General features: G+C 45.3%; 1 protein-coding gene across 1 annotated transcript in view; it reads right to left on the reverse strand.

Moving 5' to 3' along the window:
* VAV2 (vav guanine nucleotide exchange factor 2) overlaps positions 1 to 14,590 on the reverse strand; it is a 310,317-nt gene that overhangs the window by 106,510 nt on the left and 189,217 nt on the right. Inside the window, exon 3 of the mRNA XM_077836255.1 lies at positions 10,738 to 10,796. Within this exon, the coding sequence (XP_077692381.1) occupies positions 10,738 to 10,796 (59 nt within the window). The remainder of the gene's footprint in view (positions 1 to 10,737; positions 10,797 to 14,590) is intronic.

A 14,590-nucleotide genomic window follows, 5' to 3' on the forward strand; every position in this document is an offset into this window, starting at 1 on the left:
TCAGGACATGGATTCATTACACAACCCTCTAAACCCATTTTATAGTAATACTTAACTGTGCCCAATGGATCCACAATAGCATTATAAATATATATATATATAACGGGCATAGGTAATTACTGAGAGCATGACGACTGTGAGTAAAATGGTCCGAGTAAACCAAACCATCTAGGATAAGAGATCCCATTAGTACCTCCTCCTCAGAATCACTGCCTGCAGACATTTCCAAACTTAATCGCTAGAGACTTTAATTGCTTGTCAGATTCACATCTGGCTAGAGCCACATCCTGAGTTGATCTACCATCCCTTGGGGCGAAGGGACTAGAGGCCAAATGCAAACAGCATGAGGGCTGCATTACACAGGAGAATTTTTTCAAATCCATATAAAAGATTTTCACTTATTATCCCTTCTCTCCTCCGGGATGGTGAGCGGAAGTGATTTCTTCTTGGTTAATTGCCTTGTGGGGGACCCGACACTTGGATTTGCAGGAGCCCAGTTTTGCTGGCAGGAACACAAACTTCTGTTTCTGATATCACTCCCACACCAAATGTAAGGCTGCTCCCATCCAGTATTTGGGTTCAGACAATTAGGGAGTGTGAAGCAAGATGGAGAATTTGGCCTCAGCTCTGGATTTAATTCCTCAATCAACACGCCAGGCGTGGAGGAGTTTGGATCTGAGAGTTCTGACTCAGGCCTACTTTGGTCCAACGGATACGGTATTAACCGGGATTCAAAAGATCTACGCTCTATTCCCAGCTGTGCGACCGTGGGAAAACCTCCCTGTGGTCTTTGTTTCCTTCCCATCCTTTTGGGTCTCTCCTCCATTTAGACTGTAAGCGCATCAGGGCTCTCACGCAATGAACTTTTCCTCACACCCCCAGTTTGGCCACCATACCAAAAGAATCAAGAATTTCTTCAGCTCTAGTCCTGGGAGCTTCTTGAAAAATCATCATCCTGGAGAGAGGCTAGCACCTCGTCACACTTGCTCTGGGCTTGATAGAAAATCAGTTACAGGCATGTGCCATGATACGTTAAAGGGGCACTTTTGGGCCTCATCTACTGAAAATCAGATATACCAGCCTTGGTTTGCTGTATGGGCAAGTCAAGGCAGCCACCTGCTTAGTCGGTCTCCATCCCCCTTCTTCCAGACAGGCAGGGCATTGTAATGCACGTGAATGCTGCTCCCTTACTGCGCTAGAGGAACCCTATAATGTTATAATCTCTTGAACAGTACAGGCAGGCTGAGGGGAGGGACCACACAACACGCATGGGAAAACCCCATGCCACAGACACACTCACTGGTGATAGCAGCAGGTTCCTTAGTACAGAAGCTCAACCTGGCAACAGATTTCCCCACAGCAGGAGGGGAAGTTTGTTTTGAAGGTAGTGCTGGGCAGAGGGATGCAAAATCTTGTCAGTCGGTCTTTGGTTTTGCTGACAAAGGTGGGTTGCAGGAGAGTCCCATTTGAGCTAAATCGCCAGCATTCGGAGGGTTCAGGGACATGACCTGAGAACTGGGGCATGTCCATTTTGACAGTGTTCCTTTAAACAGAGAGGGCAACATCCTACTCTCTTCTCAGCGGCCACAGAGGGCCCCAAATGCAATGAAACCGGTGCAGTTCTGCAGTTTCAGACTCCAATGCCAGGGTTCTACACCACCTCGTCACTGCAGGCCCTAGCTTCCTCCACACTGGTTTTTGGCTGTGGTTGGGGCCAGGGCACAGGCAAAGGAGTTCAGAAGCAGGGACTGTGGATCTGTTGCCATATGGTCCCCGTTCCTCCCTTTATGGATGCATAGCAGCAAAGGGGGCCTTAGAAATGGAGGGGGACTCCATCTCCCCTAGCCTTCCATGCATCACAACCCAGCTACTCTGGGTTGGGACAGGGGAAGCATGTTGCACTGTGCAGTCACAGCCTCAGGGGTTTAAGCCTGACTAAGAGGTGCCTGTTTCGTCCTATTGTCTGCCCTCTATTGTCAGATCTCTCCTGCCAGAGAGGTTTTCATGGCAGCATGTGGTGCTGGGCTAGGAGGCAAGAACAAAGAGCAGATGATTGAAAGGCTGAACACTGCACCCCTTTGCAAGCAAGGTGACGCATTGTTAAGCAATGAAAGTCAGGAGAACAAGTCAAGGACTGGAGAGGAACGCTGCAATTTTTCATGGCACCGGGCTCAATGACAAATGCTGCTACATACAGCAAGCCCCGGCAGTTGTACAAGAGAAAAGCAACACACTCTTTAGGACTTGCTCCTGAAGCAACATTCACCTGGTACGAGCTAGCTGACATTAGCATGTGGATGGCTCAATAGGCTTTTGTACCCCGTGGCCCGTTCCTTTGTGGTATTCACAGCTGGAATAAGTCCGTGTGAACATGAGCGCCGCAGGGGTTCAATCAAGGAAGAGATGCACTGATTTTGAATGTTACTTGCCTTTATTTGTACCAGGAGCCTCCCACCTCCTGCAAGCGCTGGAACAAGAGCGGAAGTCAGAACACACCCCTCTGTTTGAGAGCCAGAGGATGGGCTTTTCTAAAGCGCCTAAATGAGCTGGGAGCGCAAGGCCAAGGTAAAGGAGCTCACGCTCCTATGTCACTTAGATGCTTCGGCAAGTATCACCCTGAGCCTTTTTCACCATGGGGCCCGATCCCATGCCCACTGGAGTCATCAACGGGAGTCTTTCCATTGACTTTACTAGGCCCTGGAGAAATAATAATTCACGGTGATGTAGTGCCTCCCGGGTGAGACCTGAATGCACTTTACAGACATCACAGAAGGACGCCGCTCCTTCCCACACGCGACTCGCATTCTGCAGGTGGGGAAGCTGAGGCCCAGTGGCGTTCAAGCTGGCATCATCACAGGCAGGTGCCTGAACTACATCCACGCTTAGACACTTCAATAAATGGCCTGTGGTTAATGCCCAAAAGCTCCCATGAAAGTTTGTGGCACTGCCAGGAACAGAACCCAGCTGGCCTATTCTCCCAGGCCTACTCTAAACCCTGCAGCCTCTCCATTTCCCTCACCCACCGACGCGCTCACTCGCCATTTGCTGGCATGCAAAGCAGGACATCCCGGCTGATGATCTACAGTGACTTCTCCAGGCCCTGTAATCATCAGCACCTCATCCCCTGAGATCAAGTGCATCCCCTCAACAACAAGTGTCACGTGTCCTTGGGCAACATGCTCCCAGCCAAGGGCTTGTCTTCACTGTTAAGAAGGATGCCGTTTTTTTAACCTCGGGGCAACTAGCATTTGTGAGCTCTCCCAAGGCAAAAACACAGGGAAAACAAGGCACTTTGGTTAACCTCCTGAGACAAACCCCAGGCTGGGGGTTAGCGCACTTTGCTTTGTGGTAAAACTAACATGCCTTATCTCCTGGTTTTGCCTCGGGATCTCTCTCTCACACACACACCATGACCCTGAGGCAAAAAACTCCAGCTCTTTAGCAGTGAAAAAAAGCCTCAAGAAAGGTCAGAATCCGGACCTAGTTCCCCAAAGCAAGTACAGACAAACACTCATTCTCTGTCCCTCCACCAAAGCAGGGTCAGTGCACAGCCATGACTTGGCCAAGAGGCTGAGTACCCTCACTATGCAAGCAGGTCTGACCAAAATAACTCACTGCCACAAGATATTATTGAAGCCAAGAGCCTAACATTATTGAAAAGTGACTTTGGACATTTAAATTTTCCCATAACAACTTCCCTTTTAAAATAAAAACAAAATCATTCTTCTAGTTTTGGACTGTTTTTCTTTTTGCACTGCAGCTGTCAATCGCCTAGCATCAACTAGCTGATGAGAGATTAATTCTTCATTTCTTTTCGTTTGACCATTTCTACTAGGAAGCCCTGGGAGGATCCTTTGGTCATGGATATCCAACAGTTTATAATATTTGGTTATGTATTGCTTCCACTAATCTCTAATGGCTGGACATGTCTACCACATACACTTAAAATCTCCTCTTTCACCACAATGTCGCCAACATTTATCCCCATTCAATCTCTCTCTCTATCATTTAACCTGACTGGTGAATAATCAAAAACATGGCTGCAACACATGATACCTTCTCAAAGCCTCAAAATGTATCCAATAATGTCTCAAGTATCAGAGCGGTAGCCGTGTTAGTCTGTATCCACAAAAACAACGAGGAGATCAGTGGCACCTTAAAGACCACCAAACTCCCCAATAATGTCTGGTGTCCTCCTTGTGTCAGAGGAGCATGCAGCCTGCTTGAAAGATGTTTTCACACTGTAGATGCAATTAAACAGCAACCACATGCATGTGGCTGGGAATAAACCCAGCTGCTGTCTCCCGAACCAGCGCGTTCATTTCTGAGAGACTGGCGGGGATCGCACACAATGCAAGAACGTTTCCTGCAAGTGCTATTCATAATAGGCAAACAAGAGCCGGGATGTAATTACAAGTGCCGTGTCGCTGTATATAATCCATATACCCCTCGTGTTTGCCTTCTGAGGATACTAATCACACCGTATCTCTAGTATGATAAACTAAGGCACAAAGTGAGCAAGCCACAATAGCCACACTGGATGATTCTACAGGGATATTTGGCAACCTGGCACCACCTAGACTAGTTCTAATTTGCTGCACTCCCCCAGCTTGGGAGTGCAAGATGGATTCCAGCACTTTAATGAAAGAAAAAAATGCCCTCACGGACTGAAGGACCAATTCTGTGCTCATTGAAATTAATAGGAGATCTGCCATAGACTTCAAGGAACAAAGCCCAGCACGCAAGTAGACCTTTGAAAGCCCAAGGCTTGAGTGAACTGCCTTAGGCCGGCTTAGTCAGTTGCAGAGTGCATGGAACATGGATGGTCATTTGGTTGAGGCACAGGACTGGACTCAGGAGAACGGAAGTCAGTTCTCAGCTCTGCCATGGACTCCCTGGGGCAAATCACAATCTCTCTGCCCCGATTTAGCAAGGTACTTAAGCACATGCCTAACTTTAAGTACTTTAAAGCTAATGGGACTACCCACAAGCCTAAAGATAGGCAACTGCTTGTTGAATTGGGGTGTCCCCATCTGTAAATGGGGACAATAATACTGTTTTAATCTCACGCTTCTTTAGTTAGACTGTGAAGTCTTTGGGACAGGAACTGTCTTCCATTGTATGTTTGTACAGCACCTAGCACAATGGAGACATGACTTCAAGTTGGAGCTGTGTAAGGGCTATTCTTCAGTGCAACAGAACAACAATGAATCATTACCATTATCTGTAAGCTAAAATGTCCAGATAAAATCAGTGCCCTATGTCTCAATGGGCTTTAATTTATGGCTAGGAGATTGTCTGAAATCAATTAAATGATCTCCCTTGCCAAGGACAATGTGGATTGAGATTCTCTAGGTGGGGATCCCAGAAGACCACATGTAATTCTTATTACCAGTGATCACAGTAGGTATTAGAGCATTTGTCGCTGATCGCATCTGTGCTCCGTAACTAGCACCATTCACATGAATTTGGTGATCCTTCCCCATTTTTTTCTTTTGCTGCAATTATCAATGCTGTGTAAATCATGCAGCATAGAGTTTCAAGGGAAAAGGTTTTTTCTTTGAGTCTCATTGGCTTTGGTATATTGCGCAGCCCACTGATTATTGTAATCATGGTAGCTGTGTTAATTACACAAAACTTCCCTAAGAACAGTCTCTGTATTGTAAAGCACTGGGGTTTTGAAAGTATCTTCACCAAAGTAATTCAGCCCCACACTGAGAGTGGGTGATTTTTGCTATGTATGTGCTGTTTATAGTTCTGTTTTTTTAAACGTATATACCCCATTAATCCAGTTATTGGAAATTTACATTAGCACAGGATCTGCAAATAGCCAGCCTCCCGAAGGGCTCTCAAACTCATCCATTTGAGAACAATACTCTCCTTGTGACAGCTGCCCTCTTTAAAAGGGAAGGAGATAGCAATCTGAGGGCAAGGCACAGAAGAGCCTGTTAAATCTCAGGGAAGTGACCAAATTTGGTATGGATTGGGACTGCCCGATTCCCTACTCTGTCCTCTAGCTACCGAGAAGACTATGGTCCATTCCTTCAATGACAGCTCTTCCGCCGATGCGCCATTTTCCCCCCACCTGCTTCAAGTCTGATGTCAGCGGTGGGATTAACAAAGCAACCAGGGAAAAGAAAAGTAGTCAGCTGACCGGACCTGTGATTGACTGAGGAGGGCAGGTGTATTGATACTACGTGACAGCCGCGCCAGAGATTCCAGGAAATCCACTTGTGATTTCACTACAGCTATTGATTTTACATAGAAGGTACTAAGATACTATGGTGATGGGTGGCAGTATGAAACAGAGAGAAAGGAGTTAAACAGAGATTCCCTCTCTCTAGGGATGAAAAATTACACCAGAACCACCTCCTTCTCTGTATCCCCAACCGTGTATTCACTTTGCACTGTGAAAAAACACTACACTTGGCTATTACAGTGAGGTGTGCTACAGGAAAAAATATTATTCAATTTCTGTAGCGCCTAGAAGCCCTCACTGAGCTCAGAACCCAGTTATGCTAGGTTCTGCATATACGCATAACACTCTAAGAGACTAGACAAAGGAAGGATCATCATCCCCATTGGACAGACGGGAAAATGAGACACAGAGAAATTAAGTGATGTGACCAGAGTCAGCCAGGGAATCTGGGGCAGAGCCAGGAATTGAACCCAAGTCCGTCTAGTGTCTTAACCACATCATCATCCTCTTCCTTTTAAGACCTTGGATCAGAGATACAGGCAGAAAAAGTCTCTTCTTAACATAATAATAAAGCTCCCTTAGCAGCAAGACTCTCATTATGCATGGAAGAGTATTCAAAATGTCAAGGGACATGGTCACTGTGGTATGTAATGGTTTGAAACCACCTGGCTTTTGTGGATTGAGCGGCCCTGCAGCAACCCAGAGCACAACAAATAGTGGGTGGTGGGTCCTGTAATTGTGTGTGTGGTGGGGGAGGGGAGGCTTGTTTAATTAGTGGGGAGATGAAGGTGGGAGGGATAACAGCTTATGTTGAACAAACAACCTTGTGCGACAGATAAACCCATTTTTATCTTAGCAATCAATAGAGGCAGAGCACTAGCCAGGAGGTAAGTCAATGCAACATGCTAAGGGCTACACGGCACTCCAAACGAATTCAAAAATCTGCCACTGAAATAACAACACAGCACAAGAAGTAAACATACAGCGCCGTCTGTAGCTACAGCTGCCACAGATTAAGTCCAACTGCAGTGGTATACTGCAAACAAAACATTTCATTAAGGATAGGCTTTTGCTATTTATAGCTTGTTCTTTGGAGGAAACACTCTGTCATCACTGCAGAGCTATTCTGATAGCCACCTGAATTACTCTGTGAGGCAGGGTTTCTCTGGCAAGGTCCACGCATCTAGAAAGTCTTTATTAGGTAGAAAGATTCCTTCTGTTACTGAGTAACATATGAGTTTTATTTTATCTTTTTGTCCTTTGTGGGAGATTGCATGATCATGGGACATATTTAAGAAAAACAACAGGCTTGGGGAGCTGGGTTTTTTTTTTAAATATGGATTTTCCTGTGTGATCCCAAAGTCTAGAGCTAAAAAATGCATTGGGGAGAAAATACCTTCATTTAACAGTGCTGAAGACTATATACGATGTGTGAACAAGGGGACTATATTTGTTCGGTTTTCTAAGTGCTTAGGGTTTGATCCAAAGCCAAAAGTCAATGGGAGTTTTTCCATTGATTTCAACAGGCTTTGGATCAGACCTTTAGAGTACACCTACACTTCAATAAAACACCTGCAGCTGGCCTGGGTCAGGTGATTAGGGCTGCGTGGACATAAAACTGCAGTGTAGACATTAGGGCTAGAGCCCGAGCTCTGGGATCTTAAGACATCCATAAAAAACAGCCTCCCTAAGCCAGGGAAGGGGTTGCTGTCATCGGTAGAGACCTGCATAAAGAGGAGCAAAGATCAGGTTCCGAGATGGCAGATGTCTGCAGTCATTTCAGAGAGCAAAGGCTGCTGCTAGTTTTCATATAAAGTTCATCGGCGCTTGGCTTCCATAGTCAAGGCTTTTTAAGATGATGGTGCAAGAAGTGATCTACTTTAAAAAAAAAAAATGCAGGAATGGACAAAAGGCATGTATTTGCTTATTGCTGGGGTAGGTGATGGTGAGAAGAGGAAGAAGAACTTTGATGGGCTTTTTTTTTTAGGGTGAAGAAAGCAATCAGCACTATGCATTCTTGTATGGGCAGCTGACGAACGGGGGAAAGTGGGGTTAACGTATAGGAAAAACTTGGAGTCAGAAAGAAAGACAGAAAGAGTGTCATCAACACTCTTTGCTTCTGTAATTACTAGGCAAAAGACTTCCAGATAAGAGAATTTAATGGAAATTTTAAAAGCCTGTAATAAAATAAATGTGAAAATTTAATAGCTATACTGTAGGGGGGGAAATATCACACCAATGGACTGCAAGCCATCATGCCTCTTACATCCCTGCTGTCTACTGGACTTGAGGCTCCAAAAAGCCCCCATGAAACTTAATGGGAGTCTCCCAATTGACTTCAATGGAAGTATGTGATTCAGGCCTTGCGGAACGTTATTTATCTACAGCAGGCTTAACAGTATGGCCAGCTTGTTCTTCCTATAAAGTAATAATACATCTTTCATACCTGGGTACATGATTAGAAAAGAGTGAATGACCTGCAAGATGGTGTAAGCAACACGCCAAGCCAGGGCCTAAGTTTTTAAGATTACCTTTTGCAATGTCAGTGTAATTTATACATGTGGATTTCCCTCCCCCAGCTCCCACAATGCTTTGATGCACTTTTCCCCTTAAAATAATAATCACTATAGTCTTCTCCAGGACTCAAGACTACTCTGAATAAACAAACAGTGCCTAACTCAGATGGTGCTTTTGATCCTCAAAGCACTTTACAAACATTCACTCACTACAGTGCCCATTGTACCTTGTGGAATCTGTCAGTTTCACCGTTTAGGGCTCATCTTACACACAAAACTTGTATCCCTTTAACCATATCAGTATAGTTCCAGTGGTACAAACCCCATAGTGTGGATACAGTTATACCAAAATAAAGGCACTTTATGTCTATTCTTGTATGGGAAGGGGAATCAGCTGACTGCCGCTATGACTGTCTCCACACTTGGGGTTGCACTGGTAGAAACATATCAGTAAAAACAACAAAAATCATCCCTCTAACCAACAGTTGGACTGATACAAAATCTGCGTGTAGACTGGAGTGAAGTGACTGGCCAAAGGCCATAGAGAAAGGATCAGAGCTGGGAAGTGAGCTTGGGAGTTCTAGACCATGACTCACTCAACAGCAGCACCCTGTATGTGCGAACTGGAGCACCGTTTTTGCCCAGCAGCTAGCCTTCCATGGGCAGATGTGCAAAAGGGAAGGCATTCTCCCCAAACAAGCCTGCACTATGAATCTATTGCAGCCCAATGGTGAAAGTCACAACCCCTAGTGCAGCCCCTTTCAGAGTCAGCGGCCTGAAGATCTGGGTAGCCAGGGATCCTTCGGCACTTCCCTCTCTGACACCGGAGGTGTTTTGCCACTTTCATGGAGCCTTGCTGTGGCGCTCAGTGATTGCTTGGCGCTTTTCAGGAGCTCAGCTTCATTTTGTTTCCCGTTCCAACTGGCTGTGCCTAACTAGAGCTACACAGCACCTAGCCCGGAAGCTGAGCCCTTAACAGCAATCCCCCCAGTACTACAGTTGTCAGGGGCAGGCTGAGGGGGCAGCCAGAATCCTGCTCTCCCAAGGTTAGGGGAATCAGACCATCACGGGGAAGGGGAGCAATGTGTCAACAAACATCAGTGTCAAACTTCCCACACTGATCATAAAGAACGAGTTGGACTTTTTAAACAACGAAAACAGCTTTTCCCTGGTCTTTCAGTCACAGCCAGGACACCGACCCAATGAAATCAGGCTCCACATTCACCCTGCAGGTTGTGGACTACCAAAATCTACAAGAGGCTCCCTCTAGCCCACATAATCCCCTTCATTTCAGTGACTGGAGCCTGATTTGCTAGGGTTTTCCTGGCCAGCTATTTAACCGTCATTAGCATTTCAAAGACAGCAGCCAGCCTTTGAAGTGAGTGGTAGGAAAGAGGGACAGTGCTTTGTTTCAGGCCCAGGATGGCTGTAGATCCAACAAGACAGAAGGGTGTTTATTCCCAGGAAGAGGAACTAGGCTTGTGTGGCCAAGATCCCAGTTTTCCTGCATGGAACAACCCAGGATTCTACCAGATGCCACAAGAGAGTTTGCATTAAAAAAACAAACACTCTGTGTGGGTTATTTTGGGAATGTACAGAACAGAGGTGCAGTCACCATAAAACCTAAGGACAGTTGGGGGGACATGCAGGAGTGTGGCAGATTTATTGAGAGAGGGGACATACACAGGACTGTAAAAAGTTTAGGAGGAGGAAACATCTCCCTCTCACTTCTATCTGTGCCCACCCTGCAGTGACTGTGCCCCATTGCACACATGCACACTACCTACACGCTCTTTGCTCTGTCTGTGCTGCTGGGGAAGGGTATAAACTGTAGTCAGCAGTGCACTTTAATAAGCACCATGTACTGATCTCAAAGGCAGCCTGTTTGCTGTCTAACTTTTAACATGCACACTGCCAATTTATTATCTTTATAGATTCCAATGCGATTAAGCACAAGGAGAGTCCGCTGGGGGTGGAGGGGAAGCCAATTTTATCTAAAGCATCATGTTAAAAGAATCTTACCTAATTCCTTTGGTTTGAACGATACTGTGGTGGGAAAGTCTGGATACAGCTGATATAACCTGGAAAGGAGAAAAAAAAAGAAACCCTGGTGTGATTACAATAGAAAAGGGAAGCTATAGCTGAAGCTAATGGAGAGAAAGATACTTGGGGATCAATTTTCAGACCTGCTGCTACCATTGACTACTACTGAAATGTGAGTGCACAGCCCCGCTGACAAATAGGCCCTTATCTGTTATGTGGTAGTTCCTAGCAGCCCCGGTCATTGATCAGGACCCATTGCGTTAGGTGCTGTACAAACATTGAACAGAAAGATGGTCCCTGCCCCACTAAACTTTATTAAAGCTGAGATCACAACCCTATCAAGAGGCAAAGTAAAATTAGAGTTCTTTCTTCATTCCCATGGCTTCCGAACATTCCAACAAACCAGAAGACAACACACAAGGGCTTTAAGTATTGATGTGACAGCGCATAGGGATCATCGTGTTCACATGACATTCTATCAATGCTAACACAACTTTTGTTTTTGCTGCTGAATGGAAACAAACAAAAATTCTAACCTGCTAATATAAAGGAACCAAATAGGTAACAATGTAATACAAGGAAATTCCACCTTGGAGCTCATGCACAGTAATTCTAGACCTGCTCTAATGGTTTCATGCAATAACCAGTACCTCTTGAAGAATTCTAGCCTTGTATTCTTTTATTGGATGATTTATGATCTTTTTGCACATGAAATAAAAAGATTGAGCCTAATTTCACTGCTAGTGTAAAGTGGGCTCAACTCCTATCATTTCAATGCAGTTGTGTCCACTTATGCCAGGGTGAACTTGGATCATTGTCTTGTTTTCATAACAGATCTAACCCAAAATCTGATAAGTGGCATACAGAAAAAATATATCATTAATATGTATGCTGTGAAAAATTCATCCTGTTTTTCTACCAGGTGTAGCTCTGATAACTTTTGTAAATTGACAAAATATGTTGCAATTTTGACCTCTAATGAGAAAAACTGAACCTACTTTTCATTTAAAAAAAATAGAACCTCCAACCATCATTTTGCAGCCCCTGGAAAGAAAAAAAAATTAAACCCTATTTTATATTTCCTTGCAATATTTTCTTTCCTGGATCTCCTCTTTTCCAGCTGCTTGGCATCACAAAATCCTCTTTAGCTAGTGAACTTCCAAGGAAGTGGTTAGTACCTGGGCGTGGCAGTAAGGACTCCTGGGTTCTATTCCGGGAACCACCACAGAATATCTGAGCTTCACTAAGTGCTAGCTTGCCTGGGATTCAATTTCCCCATCTGTAAAACAGGGATACAAGTTCTTACCTACCTCACAGAGCTGTTAGGAAGTGTTTATAAAATTGCTTTGAGATCCTCACATGCAGGATGACATGTAAATGCAAAGCTTTACTAGAACTATCAGGTGACATCATGAACTGGTAACTCAGTATTAGGACCAGATTTTCTGAAGATCTCAGCATTCAGCAGCCTCCATTGTGATGCCCTCTGTGCTGAACTTTCTTTCAAATCTGGCCACTTTATTGCCAGGCAGGAAAACATGGGCTCTGCTCTTGGATTCTTGCTGCCCAGGCTAGCAGGGGACAGGAAGGCCTCAGGTCATGCTCATGACCAGTGGTGCTGGAACAATTTGTATAGTGGGAGTGCTGAAGGCAGAAACCATGTACTTCGGTTGTTATTATTACTTCAAGCCAGGAGGTTCACCAGCACCCCCAGCAGCCCTAGTTCCAGCACTTATGCTCACTACCAGTTCCTCTGGTGGATCATGATTCAAAGCCTGTCAAAACTAGAGTCCTTTTCAGTCCTCCCTGGCCAGAAGGCTGGTGACGGTAAGATGCGGAGTGGGGGATTAGGATGGTGACATTTATAAAGCATACAAGACAGGTATATCCGCAGGGCTGTAGCCAGCACACTGAGGATCTCTCAGGAAAGAGAGAGAGATCAGCCGAGACTCTGCCAATGAGACACTTAACAAGAAAGCAAGACGAAACCTTTTGACCTCTCAATACGGCCAAATCTCTCTAGATTTCAGGCACAGCTGTATTCAACAACATTTAGTAGTATCTGTTGTGCTAGAAATGGCTTTTGTCTTTCTTAGCACCCGTTTTTGGTCAGAGAACTTTCATTGTTTTTTGTTTCCCCTTTTGGATTCGTTGGCTGCTTGGGTTGCTTTTTCTCTCCCCCTAAATTGAACTTTCCTGTGTTTCACTTTTTTGAAAATTACCTATATTCAACTTTAAAATCTGCTATCTACACTAAACTGAAAATGCAGGTGTAGTTAAAGAAAGAGAAAGCAGGTCGGTGGCTGGGGGATTTTACAAAATAGGATCTGAATTGTTGGGCGGGGGGGGAGTGATTAAGAAAAAAGAAAGGATTTCAATTGGAGGAATTTTCGATTGCTTTTTTTTTCCTTTTTCATTTCAACATTTCCTGCAGTGTTGAAAACCCAACCCCAAAGCACTGGACTACTGCAGAAACAGCAGAAAGTGAAACTGACGATAGATACGGTGAAACAATCCTGTGTAATGACAGGTTTCAGAGTAGCAGCCGTGTTAGTCTGTATTCGCAAAAAGAAAAGGTGTACTTGTGGCACCTTAGAGACTAACCAATTTATGTTGCTCTGGCGGATAGGTGGGGAGAGGAAGCAAACACCGAAAAAGAGAGGGATGCACATGGCTATGAAGAGTTTTCCATTTCAGCACTCTAAGGCTTGTCTACACTGTCAAGTTTTGTTGCCAAAAACTGCCTTTTGGTGACAAAACAGCAAGAACATACATACTACAATGGGACTTTTGTCGCGAAAAACGCACAGTTTTGGCAACAAAAAGCTTCCACCCCTACGAGAGACTTTTGTCTTTTCCCGTACCTTTATTGTCGACAAACAGCCAATGTAGACACTGCTGATTGTTTTGTCGACAGAACTGGCTTCCGCCAGTATCCCACAATGCCTGCCCTGATGGCTCTGCTCAGTGTTTTGATCTCTGCTGCCCTGCAGGCATGCGCCCCTCCCCTTTCAAAGCTCCCGGAGGTATCTGTGTGCTGCTCCCTTTGGGGAACAAACAAAGAGCAAATCATTCGAATGCTCCTGTTCTGCCCAGCACTAGGAACAGCGCAGCAGGCAGGCGGCTGCTGCAGCCAGAGTGGGACAGACCGCTGGGCTGCTTTGCCATTCCTCAGCCCGGAGAGCTCCCAGAGCTACTCATGATGCTGCTCTCAGCAGCTGAGGGGGCTGCAGGAGAACTTGGAGAGACTCCCAAGATGCGCAGCGATCATCTCTTCCTTCCCACAACACTGCACCATGGGATACATATCCACGGTGCACTGCTCACCCTGTCGATGATGGTGTCCCCAATGTGGACGTGATCTGTTGACAGAGGAAGCAAGTGTGAATACCCTTCGGCGATTTTTATTTTGCCAACTTCTGGGTGTCGACGTAAGTTTTGTCAACAAAACTTGGTAGTGTAGACAAGCTCTAGGGTGCTGTTAAGGACATAGGTAAAGGGCCGATTGTCTTGTCCTTGGCCTTCAAGGCCCTACATGAATCTCGCCTTGCTTTTATATTTGACAGAGAGCCAAACTCTGTGCTAGTGTACATGGGTGTGACTCCACTGACTGCAAAGGGAGTTATGCTCATGTATACCAATGGAGAATTTACTCCAGTCTTACCACTTTGACCCACCCCACCCATGCACACTCCCCACCCCAAAGTGTTGCCATTAATGCTCTTGCTGTCCCCCTACTCAAGAAATGACTTCCGTTCTACCCTGCGGATCCACTTTTAAATTAATCAAAGTATGCACAAGCCATAAATGCATAACAACGGCTCGGATATTA

Source organism: Eretmochelys imbricata, chromosome 16 (genome assembly GCF_965152235.1).
Source record: "Eretmochelys imbricata isolate rEreImb1 chromosome 16, rEreImb1.hap1, whole genome shotgun sequence".
Taxonomy (NCBI): Eukaryota; Metazoa; Chordata; order Testudines; family Cheloniidae; genus Eretmochelys; species Eretmochelys imbricata.